The 18,258-nt window shown below is 41.8% G+C and overlaps 1 protein-coding gene across 5 annotated transcripts in view; it reads right to left on the bottom strand.

The window, feature by feature from the left end:
• SGMS1 (sphingomyelin synthase 1) overlaps positions 1 to 18,258 on the bottom strand; it is a 103,154-nt gene that overhangs the window by 8,309 nt on the left and 76,587 nt on the right. For all 5 annotated transcript variants that reach the window (XM_061373849.1, XM_061373848.1, XM_061373850.1 and 2 more), the window contains 2 exons: positions 6,005 to 6,838; positions 791 to 908 (listed from right to left, as the gene is read on the bottom strand). In XM_061373849.1, coding sequence (XP_061229833.1) covers positions 791 to 908; positions 6,005 to 6,621 — 735 coding nt within the window. In that variant the 5' untranslated portion in view covers positions 6,622 to 6,838. The remainder of the gene's footprint in view (positions 1 to 790; positions 909 to 6,004; positions 6,839 to 18,258) is intronic.

The following is an 18,258-nucleotide window of genomic DNA, read 5'->3' as shown; positions in this document are numbered from 1 at the left end:
GGGGCAGGGAGACAAACTGCTATGGAGAAAGAGCACTAGTGTCTAATACATGCAACTTGTTCCATACTCTAGAAGCCCAGTTTGTATTAGACTGGATTTCCCTACCACAAACAGCACACTGCAGTAAGGACCACAGTTAAACTAATGTTTACATATAAAGAGATGGATGCAACAACACAATCCCTGTCCCATCTCCACCCTGAGCATGTGAATTACCCTTCAAGGCTGACTACAGTAGAGTCTTGCCTAAGCATCTCTGTTGTAGTAGCTTGGTTTCAGCCACGGCTTTTGCAAGCCTAACAAACAGAAATCAGTGCTAGACTGGGGAGGAGGTGGCAAGCCTTTGTGCTAACACAACTGCAAAAACCATATATAGGGACAGACAGCTACAAAGGAGACAGTTTTACCAGCCTTAACCAGTCTCCTTGGGCCATTTTCAAACGGAAATCATACATGGATTTGACACCCTGAAGTGTTTAGAAATAAATGATTCACACATGCACCTCCGCAGATTGCACATGCTGACTGTGCAAATTAATTGAAAGGGCTACAGAAATTGCATAGATTAGCACTTTGAAAAGGGTGGGAACACCTGCACTGCCCCAAAGCAACCATCAACACCTTCACCAAGAGGGAAGAAGATCTGCAGACAGACGTCCCCATCATGCCAAACTGGTATTTCCAAATTAGTAACAATTACTGAGAAAGTGTTGCTCATATTTGTGGTAACAGCAGGACAAGGGGAAAACATACAGATTAAAACATGGAAAGACAGCCAGAAAAAGTTTACCTTTGGAGAACACTTGAAATGCATGCCAGGTACTGGGAGTGTCGTCACATACATTGTAATACACCGATACAGGTATAGTGTGCCAACTATACAGAAAAATCTTCTGCTAATTATAGACCTAGAAGGGAAGAGAAAAAAAAAAGAGGAAAAAATAAGGATGTCACTGAATGCAAACAAAACATAAGAAGGTAAATAAACTACCAACTGTTCTCTTCTGGATGCTTTTGAAACTTGTGATAGTATCATCTTACACCTGAATACTGAAATACTTTATAAATATTCTCACACTTTAAAGGTGAGAAACACAAGAGCAACTCAACTAACATTACACACGAAGGCGATTACAGGAAATGTAAGGATTAGAATACAAAAGACTGTGCAGATTTAGTGTTGAACACATTAAAAGGGATTCCACGCCCCACACCCCACTCCATTAGCACTGAGCACTTGCTAATTTCTGATTCAAGGCAGGGGATAAAGTTACAGTATTTTCATTATTAGATGAAAAGGAGTAAGTCTATTTCAGCTGACACACACATTTAGTACTTACAAAGGGCTGCTTGAGAAGAAATAGCTTGTATGACCCAAACAACTAAAACCACATCTTTTCCTGAGCAGCATTAAAGAGGAATCAATTCACAACAGCAGCAAAACCTTCAAAATACAAATTCAGAACTGCTCTGGCTACAGGACAGGGCATTTTCATGGGAAGCCAAGCACAGCAAGCAGCCACAGCTGCAAAGAGATTTATTCATTGAGGCCTGACAGCAAATCTCTTGATGTAACAGAGGTGGCAGAAGCAATTTTGGGGTACCATGATGCAGTTCTGCAAACCAGCAAGAACACCTGGGGTAAAGAGCCACAGATCAGACTCAGGAGTAATAGCCAGCCCCAAAACTGGCCTGTTGAGTTTCACTGCTACATAACAGCTAACAACATCACAAGGAAAGAGCTACAACAACTAAACACCTTTGGAACATCCATGAGGGTGGAAACAACCTCTATTTGAGCTGGCCCAGAGTTCAGCAAAGAGGAATCACTACCAGCATTACAAACATCAACGGCAAATCCGGTTACAGCAGGTTCATAACCTTAACCACATCAATGCTTTGCATCCTGCGAGTTACAGCCCCGTTGGTTTCAGTTCATTTTAAATCATTGTCATTTACAATTATGGTCATTTGGGAAATGCAAGGGTTATAACACAACCTGCAAGTTCTGGCATTCATCTGTTGCTATTTTGAAGTATTCACTTTGAAATAAAAAAGTATGTCTATCAAGCTGAGCTCTTACAAAGCAAAAAAATGGCCATCTTTTTTATTTTTAATAGCTTTTGGCAGAATTATTAAGCTGTAGTGCTCCTCTCTCAGAGTATGACTTTACAGTGCCAGATCAACAACAACTTGAGAGTCTGCATTTATCAGAAAAGCTTCTACTATGACAGTGCAAATGCATTCGCACGCCAGTACTTACTGCTATTGAAACACAGTATTTTGTATTTTTTCCCCCTCTTGATGTAAACATGGACAAAACTGGGAGTCAGAAGTTATACTTCATTAACTTAGCTCCATGGATGGAAATTTAAGAGTGTAAGGCACCTCGCCATTGGGGCAGTGGTTTTCCTGTGTTTTGTATTTCTCTCTTAGAAGGGTGATGCAATAAAGATCTCAAACTTGGGCCTGGCTTTAAAACCAGACATAAACTTGCTTTTATTTAAAACATGGTTTGAAGATAAATGGGGGCTAGGGATTAAGGACTGAGCAGCGCTGTATTTTGAGGCTGAAGAAGCAGCAGTGGTTTATAAGCACAGAACTTTCTTTTTTTTTTAATTAAAATTCCCCATGACCCTACTTGGTATAACTGGATTTAGCACATTTTAGCTTAGGAAAGTCTGAAAGTGCTCTGTACTAGAACATGTATTTTTTAAAAAATAAAAAGCCTCATATTTTCCCTTCTCAAAAGGATTTGTGTGGGTGTATGATTACAAGCCAGCTACAAAGTATAACTTCTAAGCTTATTATGGCCAAGACAATGCCTATAAAACAACTCTACAGACCTCACTAACATGAGGAGCCAGCACGCTGCTTTTTCAATCCCATGAGCGTGCAGACTGAATTAGATATCAAATATGGCCAAACCCCAGCATTGTACTTGTCCCAAAACATCTGGGAATGCTTCCCAGAGAAGTTAATTCTGCCTTGGCAGGTTGCCTGAACTTCTCAAGGTCCCCATGGTATCTGTGGAAAAAGGCCTGGGCAGCCTGGAGCCCCCAGCAAAGATCTGCACAGCCACCCTCCTCCTGCTTTCTGGTGGGAAACCAGTGCAATGCCATGGGCAGTATTCTATATGGAAACTCAAAGAAAATTGTCACTAATTTTCTTGCACTAAATGCAGTACCTTGCCCAAAAGCCAGCCAAAAACTCCAGTCTCTACCTGAAGGTAAAATGAATTTTCAGGCAAGAGAGCAATAACAAGAGCCAAAGGGAAACCCTGCACTGTGGTTAGCCGGACAGACAATGCCTCCTTCTATTTTGGCCCAAACTTTGCCGTTCAACACAGAAGACACATAGATCCATCATATTTAACATCATCATCCAATCCCTGGGCTAAACAAGACGACCTGAGTGATCAGTATTATGAATGACGACACTACTGTACGTCACTGCTTCAGAGAACAGCAGGCTTAGACTGGATGAAATCAGGTTACTGGGAAATAATGACCTGGTAGGATAAGCAATAGGAATGTCACTGCTTGGCAAGGAAAAGTGTTTCAAAAAGTTTGCCTCCTTCAGCCAAAGGTTCAACCCAGGCACTGCCTGCAATTCAGCTCATGGGTAACAATGCAGGCTCGTTCACTGGTGACCCTGAGCTTGCACTTGGAAACATCCATGAACAGCACCTCTGTCACCTGAGTAAGCAAGAAACGATGCTCATCCTGCCCAGCAATCACCTGGTTTCACATCTTCAGATCTCAAATGTAGTGTGGCAATGATACCATCAGAGAACACAGAAGTGAGGAAGGTCTAGCTGGCATAACCTCTCTATTCTTGTTTCAAAGGGAGATGATAACCCATGACATAAAAGTAATTCCATTCTTTTTATAGCACTTAGTGGTTCACTATCCAAAGCCATGAGAATGAGGTCTTCCAGATAAATCCACCTCACTGGGCTCCTTTTCCCACAAGCATCTCTCCTGTTCTTCCCTTTCTGCAGCTTACAAACAGATTGGGCCTCTCAGACACTGATACCTCTGTTGACATAGAAGACAAATTTTGGTCTCCAAAGCATTACATGACCATTACATGCACCGACCAGCACTGACCAGCTGACACCAGAAAGAAACCTTGTAAAGCAAGTAGAAAATGAACACATCAAACCAAATGGTGACAGGGTAAGAGGGTACAAGGGGGAATCTTCACATCTATCAACATTACCAAACTACTTTATCATCAACCAATGTCTCAATGCTTTGAAATCTCCAAGGACTTAATGGATTCTGCTGTTCTTAATCTAAAAACTGCTCAGTTCCATTATAGGGCATCTGATCCTTCATACTGCCCTATTAACCTGCTATCCTATTCTTGAGAGCAATCTCATACCACCTCCTCTACGTGCTTCCCTCAGTTTTGAACATTTACGCTCAGAGACCCACGAAAGTTAATGTTCTCCCACATTCACTATAGGGAGCAGGAGCAGTGGGGAAAGAAGCGGGAGCGCAGCGGGAGCGCTGCCAGCACAAGAGGAGAGTGATACTGAAGCTTACAACCATAAATAAAACAAAGAGGCCAAGCTAGGGGTAAATCCTTTCTCCTATACATACATGCACATAAAAAATAAAAACAAAAAGGGCAATTCCACAGTTTTTGCAGCCCTAGAATTAACTATAAATTACCCATTCTAGAAACACTCCTCTAAGGAATGCCATCTCAGAAGAAATGTAAAACAGTTTTAGAATTTTACCTGATAAAATTCATTAAGTAGTACAAAACCATCAGGAAAGATGAATAAACCATCATCTCAGTCTTGTGAGTTACTTAAACATCTGTCACATTCCTATGGAAATGCACAGCTGTACTGCACTAGGGCGTCCTGCCCCAGCTTAGCAATTCTCTTTTCAAGCTGCCTGTACCTTATGAATTGGGTGAACCACATGCTTACTTTTAAGTTTTAATGTTTTTCTCCACTATAAGGGTGAGCGATCCACTGGACTCTTATCTCTCCTTTTACAAAAAAGGGGTAAATCTGTAATTCTAAGGTCATTAGAAAGTCCTGTGAACTGAAAGATCTTCTATTTCATACAGTGGGGCTAAATTACATTCCTTCCTCAGCTTCCTACACAGGAGTCACAAGAGTCAGTGCACAGATAAAGAAGGAGGAAACCCACTTTGGACTGGGCAGCTGTGGGGACATGATTGTGCCTAGGCTTTGAAAGGAAAGGTGATATGCCAGCTCACAGTAATTAATGCCACTTGATTCTCAACACTTTATTCACAGCCATGGCAGCACAAGGCCTTATATCAGAAACTTACTATAAGACAGCTCAAGGGATGGATTTACAGCAGTATAAATACCCTGAATTAAGCATCTGCACACACTCTGTAGAGGGTACGCAGCAGATTATTTCCATTGGCTGACAAATTCACCCTTGCAGTTCTGACTAGTATGAGCAAGGAAGCAAACAACCACCAAGACTGTGAAAATTCATTATATATCAATACTTCTGCATACTTTATGATTAGCTTGACATATTTTGTGTCTGACATTACCTGTCCCATCTAATCTCAAGCAAAAAACATACTTCAACACTTTTTCATGAAGCACTGTTTAGGTACATGAACTAAGCCACTGTCTGCTGGTTTTATCCACCATATCGTAGTCTTTGGGTAGGTTTTTACATCAGGCAAACTACAGAGACACTAACTGATCCCAAGTTGGTTTGCAGTTCGCAACAGCGTGAGCTGTGCCTCCTCTGAACAGTCAACTGAGCTAAGAACACTGTTACATCTAATTCATGGCTTTTCACACATGAAGAGGGTTCAAGTCAATTCTGCAGGCAAACAAGACCAGGGCTATTTCTTAGTTTCTTAGGTGACTGTTGAACTTCTCAATTTTGGAAAATAAAATCAGAAAGATTCACAAGAAGCTTCATTTTATTTGGATGCAAACTAGTATTTGACCTCCCTAGCACTTACATTTTCAAAAGGTTTTACTTACTTGTATTTTAAGAGCAGCCACTGAACAAACCACAGTCCTACAAGGATCATGCCATTGATTTCACAAATAGAAAAAGCCCATTGCACTCGATCAAAACGATCAAAAAATGCATCTGGTAGGGGAGGCTGCACCTCCTTGGGAGGCACTCGTTCATGAACGACTGAGATAGTCACTGTAGTAAAGATGAAACAAGAAAGTGCATAAATAAAAGCCAGGAAAGTCTTGCCCCATTCCATAGGATACTGTGAGCGCTCTGGCTCTGGCATGGGGATCTTTATCATCTCCTTCTTAAACCCATTTGGCATCCCGTTCAGCTTCATTTTACTGCTAAAGCCATTCTCGCGTGTGGTGTTGCTGATGTGGATGTGCCCATTGACGTGCCCATTTTTGTGAGCCTCCATGTGGTGAGCCATTTTTAAAGTTTCAATCATGTGCAAAAGCCGCTGTCCGCTGTCAGAAGACACCCGAGAGAGAGGCGTCTTCTTAAAATCTTCCTCTGTGAGGTTGATCAAATCCTGCCCAGTGAAGCTTTTCAATGGCTCACAATACTCCGGCACAGCATTTTCCGTTAGCCAATTCGTCACCTCCTCGGGTGACCACAACACCACTTCTTTCATCTCGCCAGGCAGCTGTGGCACAGTCTGACATCGATTTTAAATTGGGCAGCAGCCACTGTGTCTCCAGTGCGCTGGAAAGCTCCTCCTTGGCATCATCTTGTCCTGTGAAGCAGTTTGGTGAGAGGCAAGTCCCTGTCTCTAACCATCTGATATGAGCATCCACGCACTGTGGCAAGCATAGAAAATGGTTCACTTCATATTCGTGTTGGCATTCTTCCTGGGGAGGAGAAAAACCCAAAACCAGTCATTAAGACAGCATTTACAAATAGTTTGCAATTCATGTTTAAAGAAGAGATTGCTGCAAAAGAATAGCTGGACTCTAGCATGGAAAAGACTAACTGATTTGAGCTCTAGCCTTGTATGCATAGCACTGTCCTTTCTGAGCTCACTACCGATTTTCTCAAGAGCTTTAACAGTTTTGTATTTTAAACACCACTTCACAGCTGTGGGAAGGACTCCTCCTGCTCTATATTTGTTAAATTTTCTATTACCATGCAGCTCCAGTCCATAACCAGTACTCAACCCGTATTTAAGGATCTACAGAGCAAATGTTTATTTAGTGTTATTGATGTCAGAAACCTTTTCTCCCCCTTATCGAGTATCTTAATGCAATCTGTTGCAGTTACTTATTGAATAGGAAGCCTGATTATTGTTCTGCAAGGCAAAAATACCTAGTGTACCACAAAAAAATGCTTTTCTACAGGTCAATGACAACAAAAAGACGTAGGTAAGCAGGATTATACTCTATGGGCCAAAGCACCAGCAGGAAAGATCAGTGTCCAAACAGGTTAGCTTGAAAATAAACTGAAGCATTTAGGTTTGCAAGATTCCAGTGGATGTTTAGCAGCTCTTCAAGATAGGTTTACTGTTTCCATGGTATACTGCTACAATTCAGATAAGTTTGTCATCAGCTAAAAAACAGGAGAAAAATTAAAGTGAAATTTTTTATTTTTGAAAAAAGGAACTATGTCATGAACTTAAATATCACATTAATTACAAAAAGCTGTTCACTTCCAATACAAAAATTACTGGAAAACAGGTATTACTAGCTGGAAGCTCTTCCTGCATTTCTGAGACAGGAGCAGCATGAGAAGGTGATCATGTGGCAGTGAATGCCACTAGCAAAGTCCCAGGTTTGAGATGTTTATTAAACGAACAAAGAAAACACAGTTGTGGCCCAGAGCAGAGAGAGGAAAACAGCAAGAACCCCTGTCTCCAGCCTGCAACCTGAGACCAAGCATCTCCTTCAGGAAGCTGCAGTATCGTAAACACAAACTGACCTGAAGAAAATAATAGCATGGGAAAAAACGCTTCATATTTTCAGAAGTCTTATCATGCCTTCATCAGCTTAAAGAATATATTAAGCCTCTCACAAGCTACCAGATGTTTGTGTTTCATCACAGGGAGCAAGTTACCACTAACAAAAACCAAAATAATCTACACTACTGGCATGATTTAAGCAGAAGCTGTATAAAACAGATACAGAGGTATGCTTCTACGCGAAACGTGACTGTGCTGCACATAAATATGTTCTTTGAGCCGTTACCTCTAAACTGAGCAAGAAACACAAGGTGCAGGTTTTAATCTGTTTCTCTGTGGAATGAACCAGGTCTGATGATTGAGAAAAGAAAAAGCTTTGGACAAAGGACTCTCAGCACTTCGCGTACACCACCTCTCACTTGCTGGGCATACCACGCATACATACACATTTAAATCCATGCGGCAAACAGCGGTGAAGATGAATATTCTCTCTTGTGAATATCCATGCTATTTCAGAACAGCAGAAGAGAGGATGGAGCTCTATTTTCTTTCTTTCTTTTTTTTTTTTCAGTGGGATTATATGTACTGAGGAAGGCTTTTAGCCAATGATCGCTTCATTATTCAAGTTGTGTTTAGCAAATTGGTATTTAGTTACACAGCTCTGAACATGGTGGGCGGAGGGAGAGAAAAAATTGATTGAATTATACATGTTAACCCACATTAGAAACTCCTACCACACTTGACTGAAGGAGAGCAGCTCAGCTCTTCACCACGCTGGTCTCAACTGTAGTCACTGTAGTCACATTATCACAGGAGCACCTGAAACCCAGAGTCTGGCACCAGCCACAGCACAAAGCTCAAGCATGAACCCTGCATCCTTACTGCATGCCAGTGACACTCTATGCCAAGGAGAGTTGGTGTCACCAGCAGTTATGGGAAGATGTTTTGCCATCAGGTCCCTGTCACCTGGGCATTAAGGGTGATGTCAGCTTTCAGCTACCTCAAGCCTGTGGCTTGACTTGGTCACTGCAGACCAACAAGGTGGAAACACCATCACCTTCGTGATGTCCACAGTATTTCAGTCTCAAGCAGTGCACCAGTAATTCACAACCCAAAGATCCATATCTGTGTGAAGAAAACCCAACACACTCTCACACTTGTCTTCGGGTCGACATTCAGGTTGTAATCCATGAGATGCAGCACCAAAAACTGCATGGCATCAAATTCACAACTAATACTAATGGACCTCTATGGCCTTGCTGTTTCCCAGGGTAGCACCTTATAATCTTGATAAAGCCTACATTATTCTTTTAATCCTGTTACAACACCTGGGCTCTTTTGTCTGCAGCAGGACCTAATTTCCTCATGCCATTTAACAGCTACATCAGCTGCCTCTCCAAGTTTTGCTTTACACATTCAGCATGGATTTGGGGTTGCTGCAACACTGTGTACACCACAAGGTAGGGCAATATTAAACCTTTGCAATTTTAAATGCTGGAATCATTGAATCACTTCCTGCCAAACCACTCAAAGGAGGAAAGCGGACCTTACACTGTTACCCTCCTGACATACCAGCTTTTTTGACCTGATAATTCACCACAAGCCTCCTGCGTGTTTAAGGATTCAAGATCCCAAAAGACACAGTGCAAAGGAGACCGTAGCCAAGCTTCAAACTACATCTCCATTGCCAAGGGAGGTTTAGATTGGATTTTCAGAAACAATTCTTCACCGAAAGGGTTGTCAAGCATTGGAACAGGCTTCCCAGGGAAGTGGTGGAGTCACTATCCCTGGAAGTATTTAAAAGACCTGTAGATGTGGCACTTAGGACATGGTTTAGTGCTGGGTTTATGGTTGGACCTGATGACCTTAGAGGTCTTTTCCAACCTAAAAATGATTCTACGATCCCTTACCATGCAATATAACATGTCCTCTTTTGCAGCTAAGCTAGTAAGTTTTAAGATGAGCTCTCTGGGGAGCCTAAATGAACAAAAATTGGTTGGCAGCTGCAAACTCTACTCCACTACTGGCACACATGTCATAATAGGCTGGTGGAACCTCATGATGCCTGGCCTTGGCAGCATTATGAGAAATAGCAAATGTGTGTGTCTTCAAGCAAGTGTGTGTCCAATCCCAGCCTACTGCTATCATATCACCAGTGTGTAAATCACTATTGAGTACCTTTTGTAAAAGTACAGTAACTGATACTCATAGGAGGAAACCTTAGAGGAAGATAATACTCTGCCAAAGATGCAGGCCATGCAGCTGTTTTTGCTGAGAGTTAAAACAAACACACATACCGTGCAGAACTCTATTTCACAACCTGTCTAATGGGAGAGGTATAGGAAAAAAAAGCCACTTTACTAACACCTTCAGCTTGTCACATTAAAAATATCTTGTTTTCTATCAAAGCTTGATCAGGTAAGGTTGTCAGAAACTCATGGGAGTTTATGGGAGACTGAACAGACTCTGTTAAGGAGACTCTGGTCCCCTTGCTTCCACAACAGTCATCTTTTGTCCGCAAAAGCTGAGGAGAGGAGGCAAAGATGGGCATCAGCTACTGCCAGGCCACATCCCATTGCCCCAGCAAGGGCACAGGGATGGGCAGGAGGATGGGTGCACACCCAAGCCTCCCCAGCTCTCATATGGGTTGTCAGCCTGGGCCAGGCAACTAAACCACTCCATCTACAGCTGATCTGCTTCATTAAGGAGCCTTTATCTGATACTGATTAAAAGTAACAATGTGATTATCAGAATAATACAACTGCATTATGAAAACAATGCCATGTAGAACTGGTATCTCAAAATACCCATACACCACAAACCAAGCTTGATGAAGTAACTTCAGCAAGGGCTCTAGTCCCCACCTCCCCATGTTTCCATGACTTTGCTTCCCCTGTTACCAACAAACATTAAAGTGCTAACTGAAAACTTCCAGATCCTTTTTCACTTTCCCAACAAGAAGCATTTCCCTCCACCACCACTACAATCTGCCTATATAAGGGTGTCGTGGTTTAACTCACAGCCAGACAGCTCGTCTGCTAAACCCAGGACAAAGGGTTGTTAAACAAGTATTTGAGAGTGCACTATACAGCCTTGCATGTCAAGATCTGTTCTCTTTTGCATCGCTTTTTCAAAATGTGGTTATGCATAAGGACTGAGCATGGGAGCAGTCATCTTTCTGATTAAAGGACAAGATAATCAGCAATAAAATCATCAGCTGACTGCACCTTCACACTTGATTTAATGACCAAGGTGCAGAAAATTTTACAGTTTTCTGTTTCTAGGTCTGCTTGAGGGTAACTAAGCATTCATACTGGACACCACTGTTTAAGATTTCGTTTCTCAAATTCCATGGGCTGGACATCCCCAGGCAGGCAGTGTGATTTGTCTGGCATGGTTGCCGGGTCCATGCAGCAGTAACTTCCCTCCATGACACCAGCACTGGTTTACAGGTTAACATGCTGTTCCCCATTACTTCTAAATTTACAAGCAGAAAGCAGTACATCTTACAATTAACACTGAGGAGATAAGCACACATACACCTAAAACAGCAAAAAGAGACACCCCCCCCAAACCAGTTTGTTCATTTCCAGTTTCCTCCTAAAGCACCCTGAAACCAAAACAAAGAAAACCTAAGTCTTCCCCAATCAAATCATGCCTTCCTCATGTTTGTACAGTGCTTTTATTCTCTAAATGAGGACCTTTGCTGCCAAGGCAACAGTCACTATAGAAATAAGTTAAACAACCAACCATTTCAGAAACCGCACTGAGTTCCTCACCAGCAGCCAAGGAGATTTTCAAATCCTTTCCGAGGCGGTGGGTGTGTTTGAGTTACAACACTGAGCATCCTTCCCAAACACCCCCGAAAATTTGATATGACAAACGTATTAGTAAAAAAACAGTGTTAAAATGAGCAAGGACGAGGGAAACCACAGTCTGAAGACATCATAGTGACATTTTCCTCCCCTTTGGAAAGCAAATGCTTAGATTCACCCCAATTATGTGTGCACACATGTAAGCAAGAAAAAAAAATCACCTACTGTAAGGATTGAAATTTTAATGCTTGAAAACCAACCCACAAGTGAATTCCCCAAGCCCCTGGTAAGCAGACATTACACAAAGACCGAATACTCCGGATGAAAGCTGGAAGCTCTCATCCTGCATTTTTACAGCACAAAACAAATTGTAACAGCAGGGTCTGAGTCACCACTAGAGTCACCTCCTCTACAAGCATTTTATCATAACTAACAATAACGCTCCGGCACCTCAATAACTGGACATCCTGTACTTGCAAGGAATCTCTGCACACCAATTTGTGAGGAAAAGGCAATGCCTGACACAAATTATGTGCTGGACCTCACTAACACTAACAAGCTCTCAAGCAATGTACCAAACTGCTTCACTCCAGGATAACTTTGCCTTGAAACCAGAGACAGCCCCTTGCAAAAGGCTGCACCGCTAGCAAACAAGAGATTGTTGCCATTTTATAACATTACAATAAAGCTGGGTTTGTGCTGCACATACAAAATATCTGTAAGTATAAAATCAAGGTACAGATGAGCTCAAAAGTTTCACAGAGCTCCAAGATAAGTTTCCAAGGTGGTAAACATGATGCTAAACATTGTCCTGTGAACAGAAAGTCAGAGCAAGTAGAATTACCATTATGAAAAGAGGATGAAGTAAGCATGTGAAGCAACACCCACATACTCAGAGTAGCTACTTACACAGCTTCAGAGAGAGAAAAAAGATTGCCTGCACACTACATAAATCCCAGAGCAGCCTGTTTTTTGTAAATTACTCTATAGGAAGAGAAAAACAAATCCAATAAAAACCACACCTAAACCCCTCCCTGCCCCCCCAAAAAAATAAAAAAAAAATAAAAAAAAAAAAAAACAAACCAAAAGACAGATCATAAGTCTCCTATCCGAGTTTAACAAGAAAAGAAGGAATGGCAATCCACTCACAGGCAGAGATCTCTCAGTGTGACAGCTCTGAACCCAAGCCCAGAGTTCAGTGGCAGATTTCAAAACGAAAGTACTTGCATCATATCTGAATAAACAAACAGCTCATCTTCAGATGGGAAACACTGCTAGTAAATATCTCTGCTACAAAAATTCACCATCTATACTGCATGCATAGGTAAGTGCATGCACACGTTCTGTGCTAGGTAATAAAGACACTTTTTCCCTCCAAACCTGATGAAGCCTCATCCCTTTGCTTCTTTGTAGCCCTACATCTTTCTGCTCAACTTTCTTCCTTCCCTTTCTTCTTCCTTGCACTTTAAAGTAGTTATGGAAACCAGCAAGCACTCATGAGAAGGCTTCACCCAACCAGCAATCTCATCACGGGAACACCTGCTAAGCAGAGCTTTTGTTTTGACACTATGGAAATCCTGCTTTGAGTGATCTGGGGGTGGAAAGGATGGGGTGTGAAGGGGAGGGCAGGTCCTGCCCTTAGACAACTATTTCAACCTGAAAAGTCTCCTCAAACACAGGAGGGAGGGCCAGGTGCCAGGACCCCAGCTGGCTCCTGCAGGAACAGGTATGAGCTTTCCACCTAGGCCAGGGATAACCCAAGTGCACATCTCATTTTGTAATGCACACCAAAATCCTAGTGTCTAAATTCTAAAGTAATGTAACACCTGCAACATAAGTGGGATGAATATTAGCCTGTTTCTGAATGGCTGCAATAGGAAACCCACCTTCCAACTTGCCACCCAAAATGCTCTTAGTTCTGTGCAAGAAAGATGCAAGTAACACCACAAAGTTAATTTGCAGAGGGGGAAGGAATGAACCAGACAAAAAACACAACAAAACACACCAAACCCACAACAAAGAAAAGACCAACCAACCAAAAAAAGCCCCAACAAAACCCACAACTATACTCAACTACTAAAATATTATCTTTGATAGAAAACCGGTTTGCACTATTTCAGCCCTTCACCCACAAATAGGTGCATGAAAATATTAACAGATCCTCACAAATCCTTACACAGAGATAATTTCAACACCAGGATCATTAATTGGGCAGCAGACTTCTACAGCAGGACCCAACCCACCCATGTCACTTTACCACATACAAACAACCCTCCATGGACACCCCAACACACACTGTGCTCAAACCTTGCACATCTCATTTCTGGAATGAAGCAAACTCAAGGTGGTTTTGGGCTCTGAGCTCAGGTAGCAGCAAACTGTGGCCATCATCTCCAACACAGCAAAACACACACGGGTGTGGGATCTGGGTCAGCCAAAGATAGGGCAGAGCTAGAAATAGATCCTTGTGTCCTCATGCAACCCCTGAGCTAACTGTTACTAAAGAGCATGAAATGACAGTTGCCCTCCTCTTGACACTATCTAAACCTCCTGGTATTTATAAACAAACAACAGAAAACCTCCAACGGAAAATAGATGAAACACTGAAAACAAGCCAAAAAAGTGGTTCGCCCCCTACAAGGCACAGAAATGGGGAGAGGATGGGATAGGGCAGAAGGACAGAAACAAAAAAATAAGGGGAACAAAAGATTTGTTACATACTCTGTGTTTTAACTTATTTTAACCAAGTGCAGGTGTTTTGGGTTTGGGTGATTTTTTTTTGTGTTCTTGGGGTTTTGGGTTCCTTCTTGTTTGTTTTGTTTGGGTTTTTTTTTAATTACCTACATTAAATACCTAGAAGTCATTTACTATTAGAAACTCGAACTTGTGGTGACCCTCTGGGAATGCAAGTAGAATGAAGAATAAAAACAAGAAAAAAGAAAGAAATAAAAAAAAGAAAAACAGAATTAGGGAAGTTTTGCTTAAGGAAAGTGAGGGCAATCTTGTGACTAATGGTTAACGCTGATCTAAAATACATACTACGGCATGTTTTGCCAAATCAGCCATACACATTGGGTAAAAGAAAGCTAGCAGAAACTACAGTGAAAACAGAGCCTCACTGAAGGCTTAAATCAATCAATTGGTTTGGATTTTTTTGGATTAAAAATTATTTCTGGTGTAAATAGTGCTAATTCAGTTCTCGAACACATAATCTTCCTCTTTCCAGCAATACCTGTTCAGAGTTGTACCATAAATCAAATATTTAGGTTTGGAAGATACATATCTGTATGAAGGGAGGGAAAGACTCATTGAACAGTCAGCCTAGAAACCAGAAAGCCACAGAATGCTAGAAGAAAAAGAAAACAATAAAAATAAACAGCCACAAACACATTTCTGATTGCTAGTGAGTTACAGGTGTACGATCTCCATGATTGGAACTTACCATACTAGAGCCAGATCTACTGAAAATTCAGATGAACTGCCCTGGCATCTTCCTTTTGTGATTAACTCTACAAGCAAGAAAAAACATCTCGGCTTTCTAAACTGCAGCCACCTTCTTTACTCTCTTCACTGCCAGTTGCATAGATGCCAAATCTCACTGTTTGCAGTGGAGATCTGCCACTGTTGGCATTGACACTTCATGGCAAAAACATGCTCATGTTCATTCAGCAAAATCCACTGTGGCTGAAAGGACAAATCCTCCCCACTGCCCACTCCGTTCATTTTGCATCTCCTTCTTTGAAAACCACAGTGCCAGAAAGGGACAGCAATTCAGTCCAGCTCTGTTCCCCTGTTCTAAGGGTCCCTATTTTTTTGCCTTTTCTAGGTAATTTCATGATTATCGCTTGGTGTTTCAGGACTGATGCTGCTGCCACCAAATAGAGAGATAAGGAAAGATATAAAACGTGTATCTTGCTGTCTGTTCTTGAAATTATGAGTATTTCAACAACCAACTGAAAGCCTCAGTACTAAGTTCCTCCTGCAGACATCCAATTACCTTACATTTTTTTTCTAGTGGTACATTTGATGTATATGACATGTGCCTGCATCATGCTGTCCTAAGATCTTTATGGAAATGTCCATTAGCCACCCAGCAACTCTGGTTATGATTCCAGGGAGTATCTCAGGCAGGGTGTCTCTCAGCCATCCTTTCTTCTGCAGGTAGTGACTGTAGTGACTCCACTATTTGGCACACCAAACATGAAAGACTGGATGAATGCATAACAGATTCACATGCTGAACTGGTAGGTTTTGAACACATCAATTAAATCAGTTCAGAAAGTAACCTGTAATTCCAGCCAAACAAGAGAATCTCAACTCCAGGTACTGGGTAAGTACAACTAGCATGTATTCATATCATGGAAATTAGGTTTGGAAATACGTGCTACCTCCTCTTCCGCCACAGAAGAGATGGAGGAATCAGATCCAGCCTGTTACCATCAGCACGACTGCCCAGCTTCTAGCACAAGTGTGCAGCCTCTAGCAAACTCTGCTTACTAGTCTAAGCATTTTCTTTTAACTAGAAGGCAGCAAACCAAGCTGTACATTACAAACTGTAGGATGCACTTCCCAAAATCTGTTTCCTTTCATTAAATTGTACATTAGGCAGAAGGAGTTAAAGGTTTATAGCACAGTGACAGACATAATACCACTTCCATGATCCACCCCAACATAAGTGTCCAAGGCCTACGTCACAGCGCATATGCTTTATTGAGCACATAACTGTAGCTCCCTGTGACAAACCATCCACACACTGCTCGCAGCACACAAATCAAAGTGCTTTAGATGATTTTAGTTGGTTTAGAAAAGCTGCATCCAACTTCAAAAAAAAAAAAAACAAAAAAACCCAAAGCAAACCAGCATTCCGTACCAGAAAGTAGAATTAACCATTGAACCAATTAAGGGATGCCTGTTGCTCCAAAAGGATCACTGAGCTGCTCACCTGCAAAAAAACAAGACTGGGCCTCATAGCCCAGGAGGACAAGCCCTGCTTGTTTACAGCTTTTGCAGCAGTGAGAAACTGCAGAAACCTGGTGCCACTATTCTTGTTCCAGCTACATAAAGAGGAATCAAAATAAACTGCAGGACAGGAAAAAAAAGAGGGAGAAGGAGAAGGATTTAAATCTGTGATCACATGCACACCAAAGCTTACTGCAAGCAGATGGGTGAAACCCAGATTAGTAAGGTATTAACAAAAGCAAGGCAGTAATGCCAATGAGATGCAGCTTGAAAATAGCTGAACTCTGACCTGCCTTACTGAGTGGAACGCAGGTCTCCTCTTCCAGACAGATTGGCGTCAGCCATGAAGACATGGCTCTGCTGACTGACAGGAGCTCAGAAGAGAAGAGCATGCTGGAAAAAGCTGCTGAGGCTGAAGCTAAATGATGAATGGCAAAGTAGATAACGAAGCAGCAGCCACACAGGAGAGTGCAATATACTCCTTTAAATCAACCTCCAGAAGCAACATGCAAAAGGTTCACTGCAAATAAGCCCTTCCTGTAGGTAAATACTGAGAAGATGCACTCTCTAGAGATGTCTAGCAGGATGCAATTTCCATGTTGCATGCCTGTGCAAGCAAGCAAAACAAGGGAATAACAATTACACTGATATTCCTGTACAGGGGCTTATCTGAGCAGAAGAGGGCTTCAGATGCTATGGTACTGCAGAAACTCATCTGATGAGGAGCCCTTGAGAGCTGGACACTGGTAAAACCCCATCCAGCCACCTCATAACAGGCTCCGTAACTACACAGCACTCCCCTCAAGGCCTGGGAAATGTATGAACGACTCCTGAACGCATTAGTAAAGAGAATATTCTAAGAGTGCAAAACCAGTAAGGGTCAACCTGACATAGCTGCTGCTTTACCTACCCATCCCATAGTCAGACTTGCTCTACAGGACTATCCTTGAGGTGCACTTTGACATTCATTTTTGGAGTAAATCCCAACACCTCCAGATTGATAAAACACAGCATTTTAATAAGAGGCCATTAAAAAAAAAAAAGTAATAGTCTTCTATGTAGAAAGATCATGAAAATTCACCATCAGTCCTCTGGTAACACCAGTGCTGCTTCTGCAAGCAGTACAGAGCTGCTGAAATGACTGCTGACAGGAAAAAAGTACTATTTTTGGAAACAATGAAGTACTGCAAAGTGTTCATATCAAAAGATGTTAAACAGTCACAGTACTCTGTGTTTGAGGTTTGTTGGGTTTTTTGTTTGGAGGTTTTTTTGCTTGGGTGGTTTCTGTGTGGGTGAGGGTGGGGCTGCATTACCAGAGACTGCACAGAGCACCAATAACACATGAAATTTGATTTTAAAAGCATCATTTATCTGTCCTTAGGCATTCCCAAAACTTTTCACTGGGTCTGAAAACACCTACATTCACAAATATCTAATGTGGGCAAGGGGATAACAGTACTATGCCAGAAATCCCAATGAAATACACAGCTCACCCTATGTAACACCACAATAGCACTGAAAATGAGTGTATTATTACAGGTTTTATTTATTAGTCATTAGTGTAACAATGTATGGACTTGATTTAATTTGATCCTGAAAAAAA

Source organism: Neopsephotus bourkii, unplaced genomic scaffold, assembly GCF_033783945.1.
Source record: "Neopsephotus bourkii isolate Nb327-2 ecotype Australia unplaced genomic scaffold, CSIRO-AGI_Nbou_v1 NB_1634, whole genome shotgun sequence".
In the NCBI taxonomy this organism is placed as follows: domain Eukaryota; kingdom Metazoa; phylum Chordata; class Aves; order Psittaciformes; family Psittacidae; genus Neopsephotus; species Neopsephotus bourkii.
This window is presented reverse-complemented; position numbering and strand designations above follow the sequence as displayed.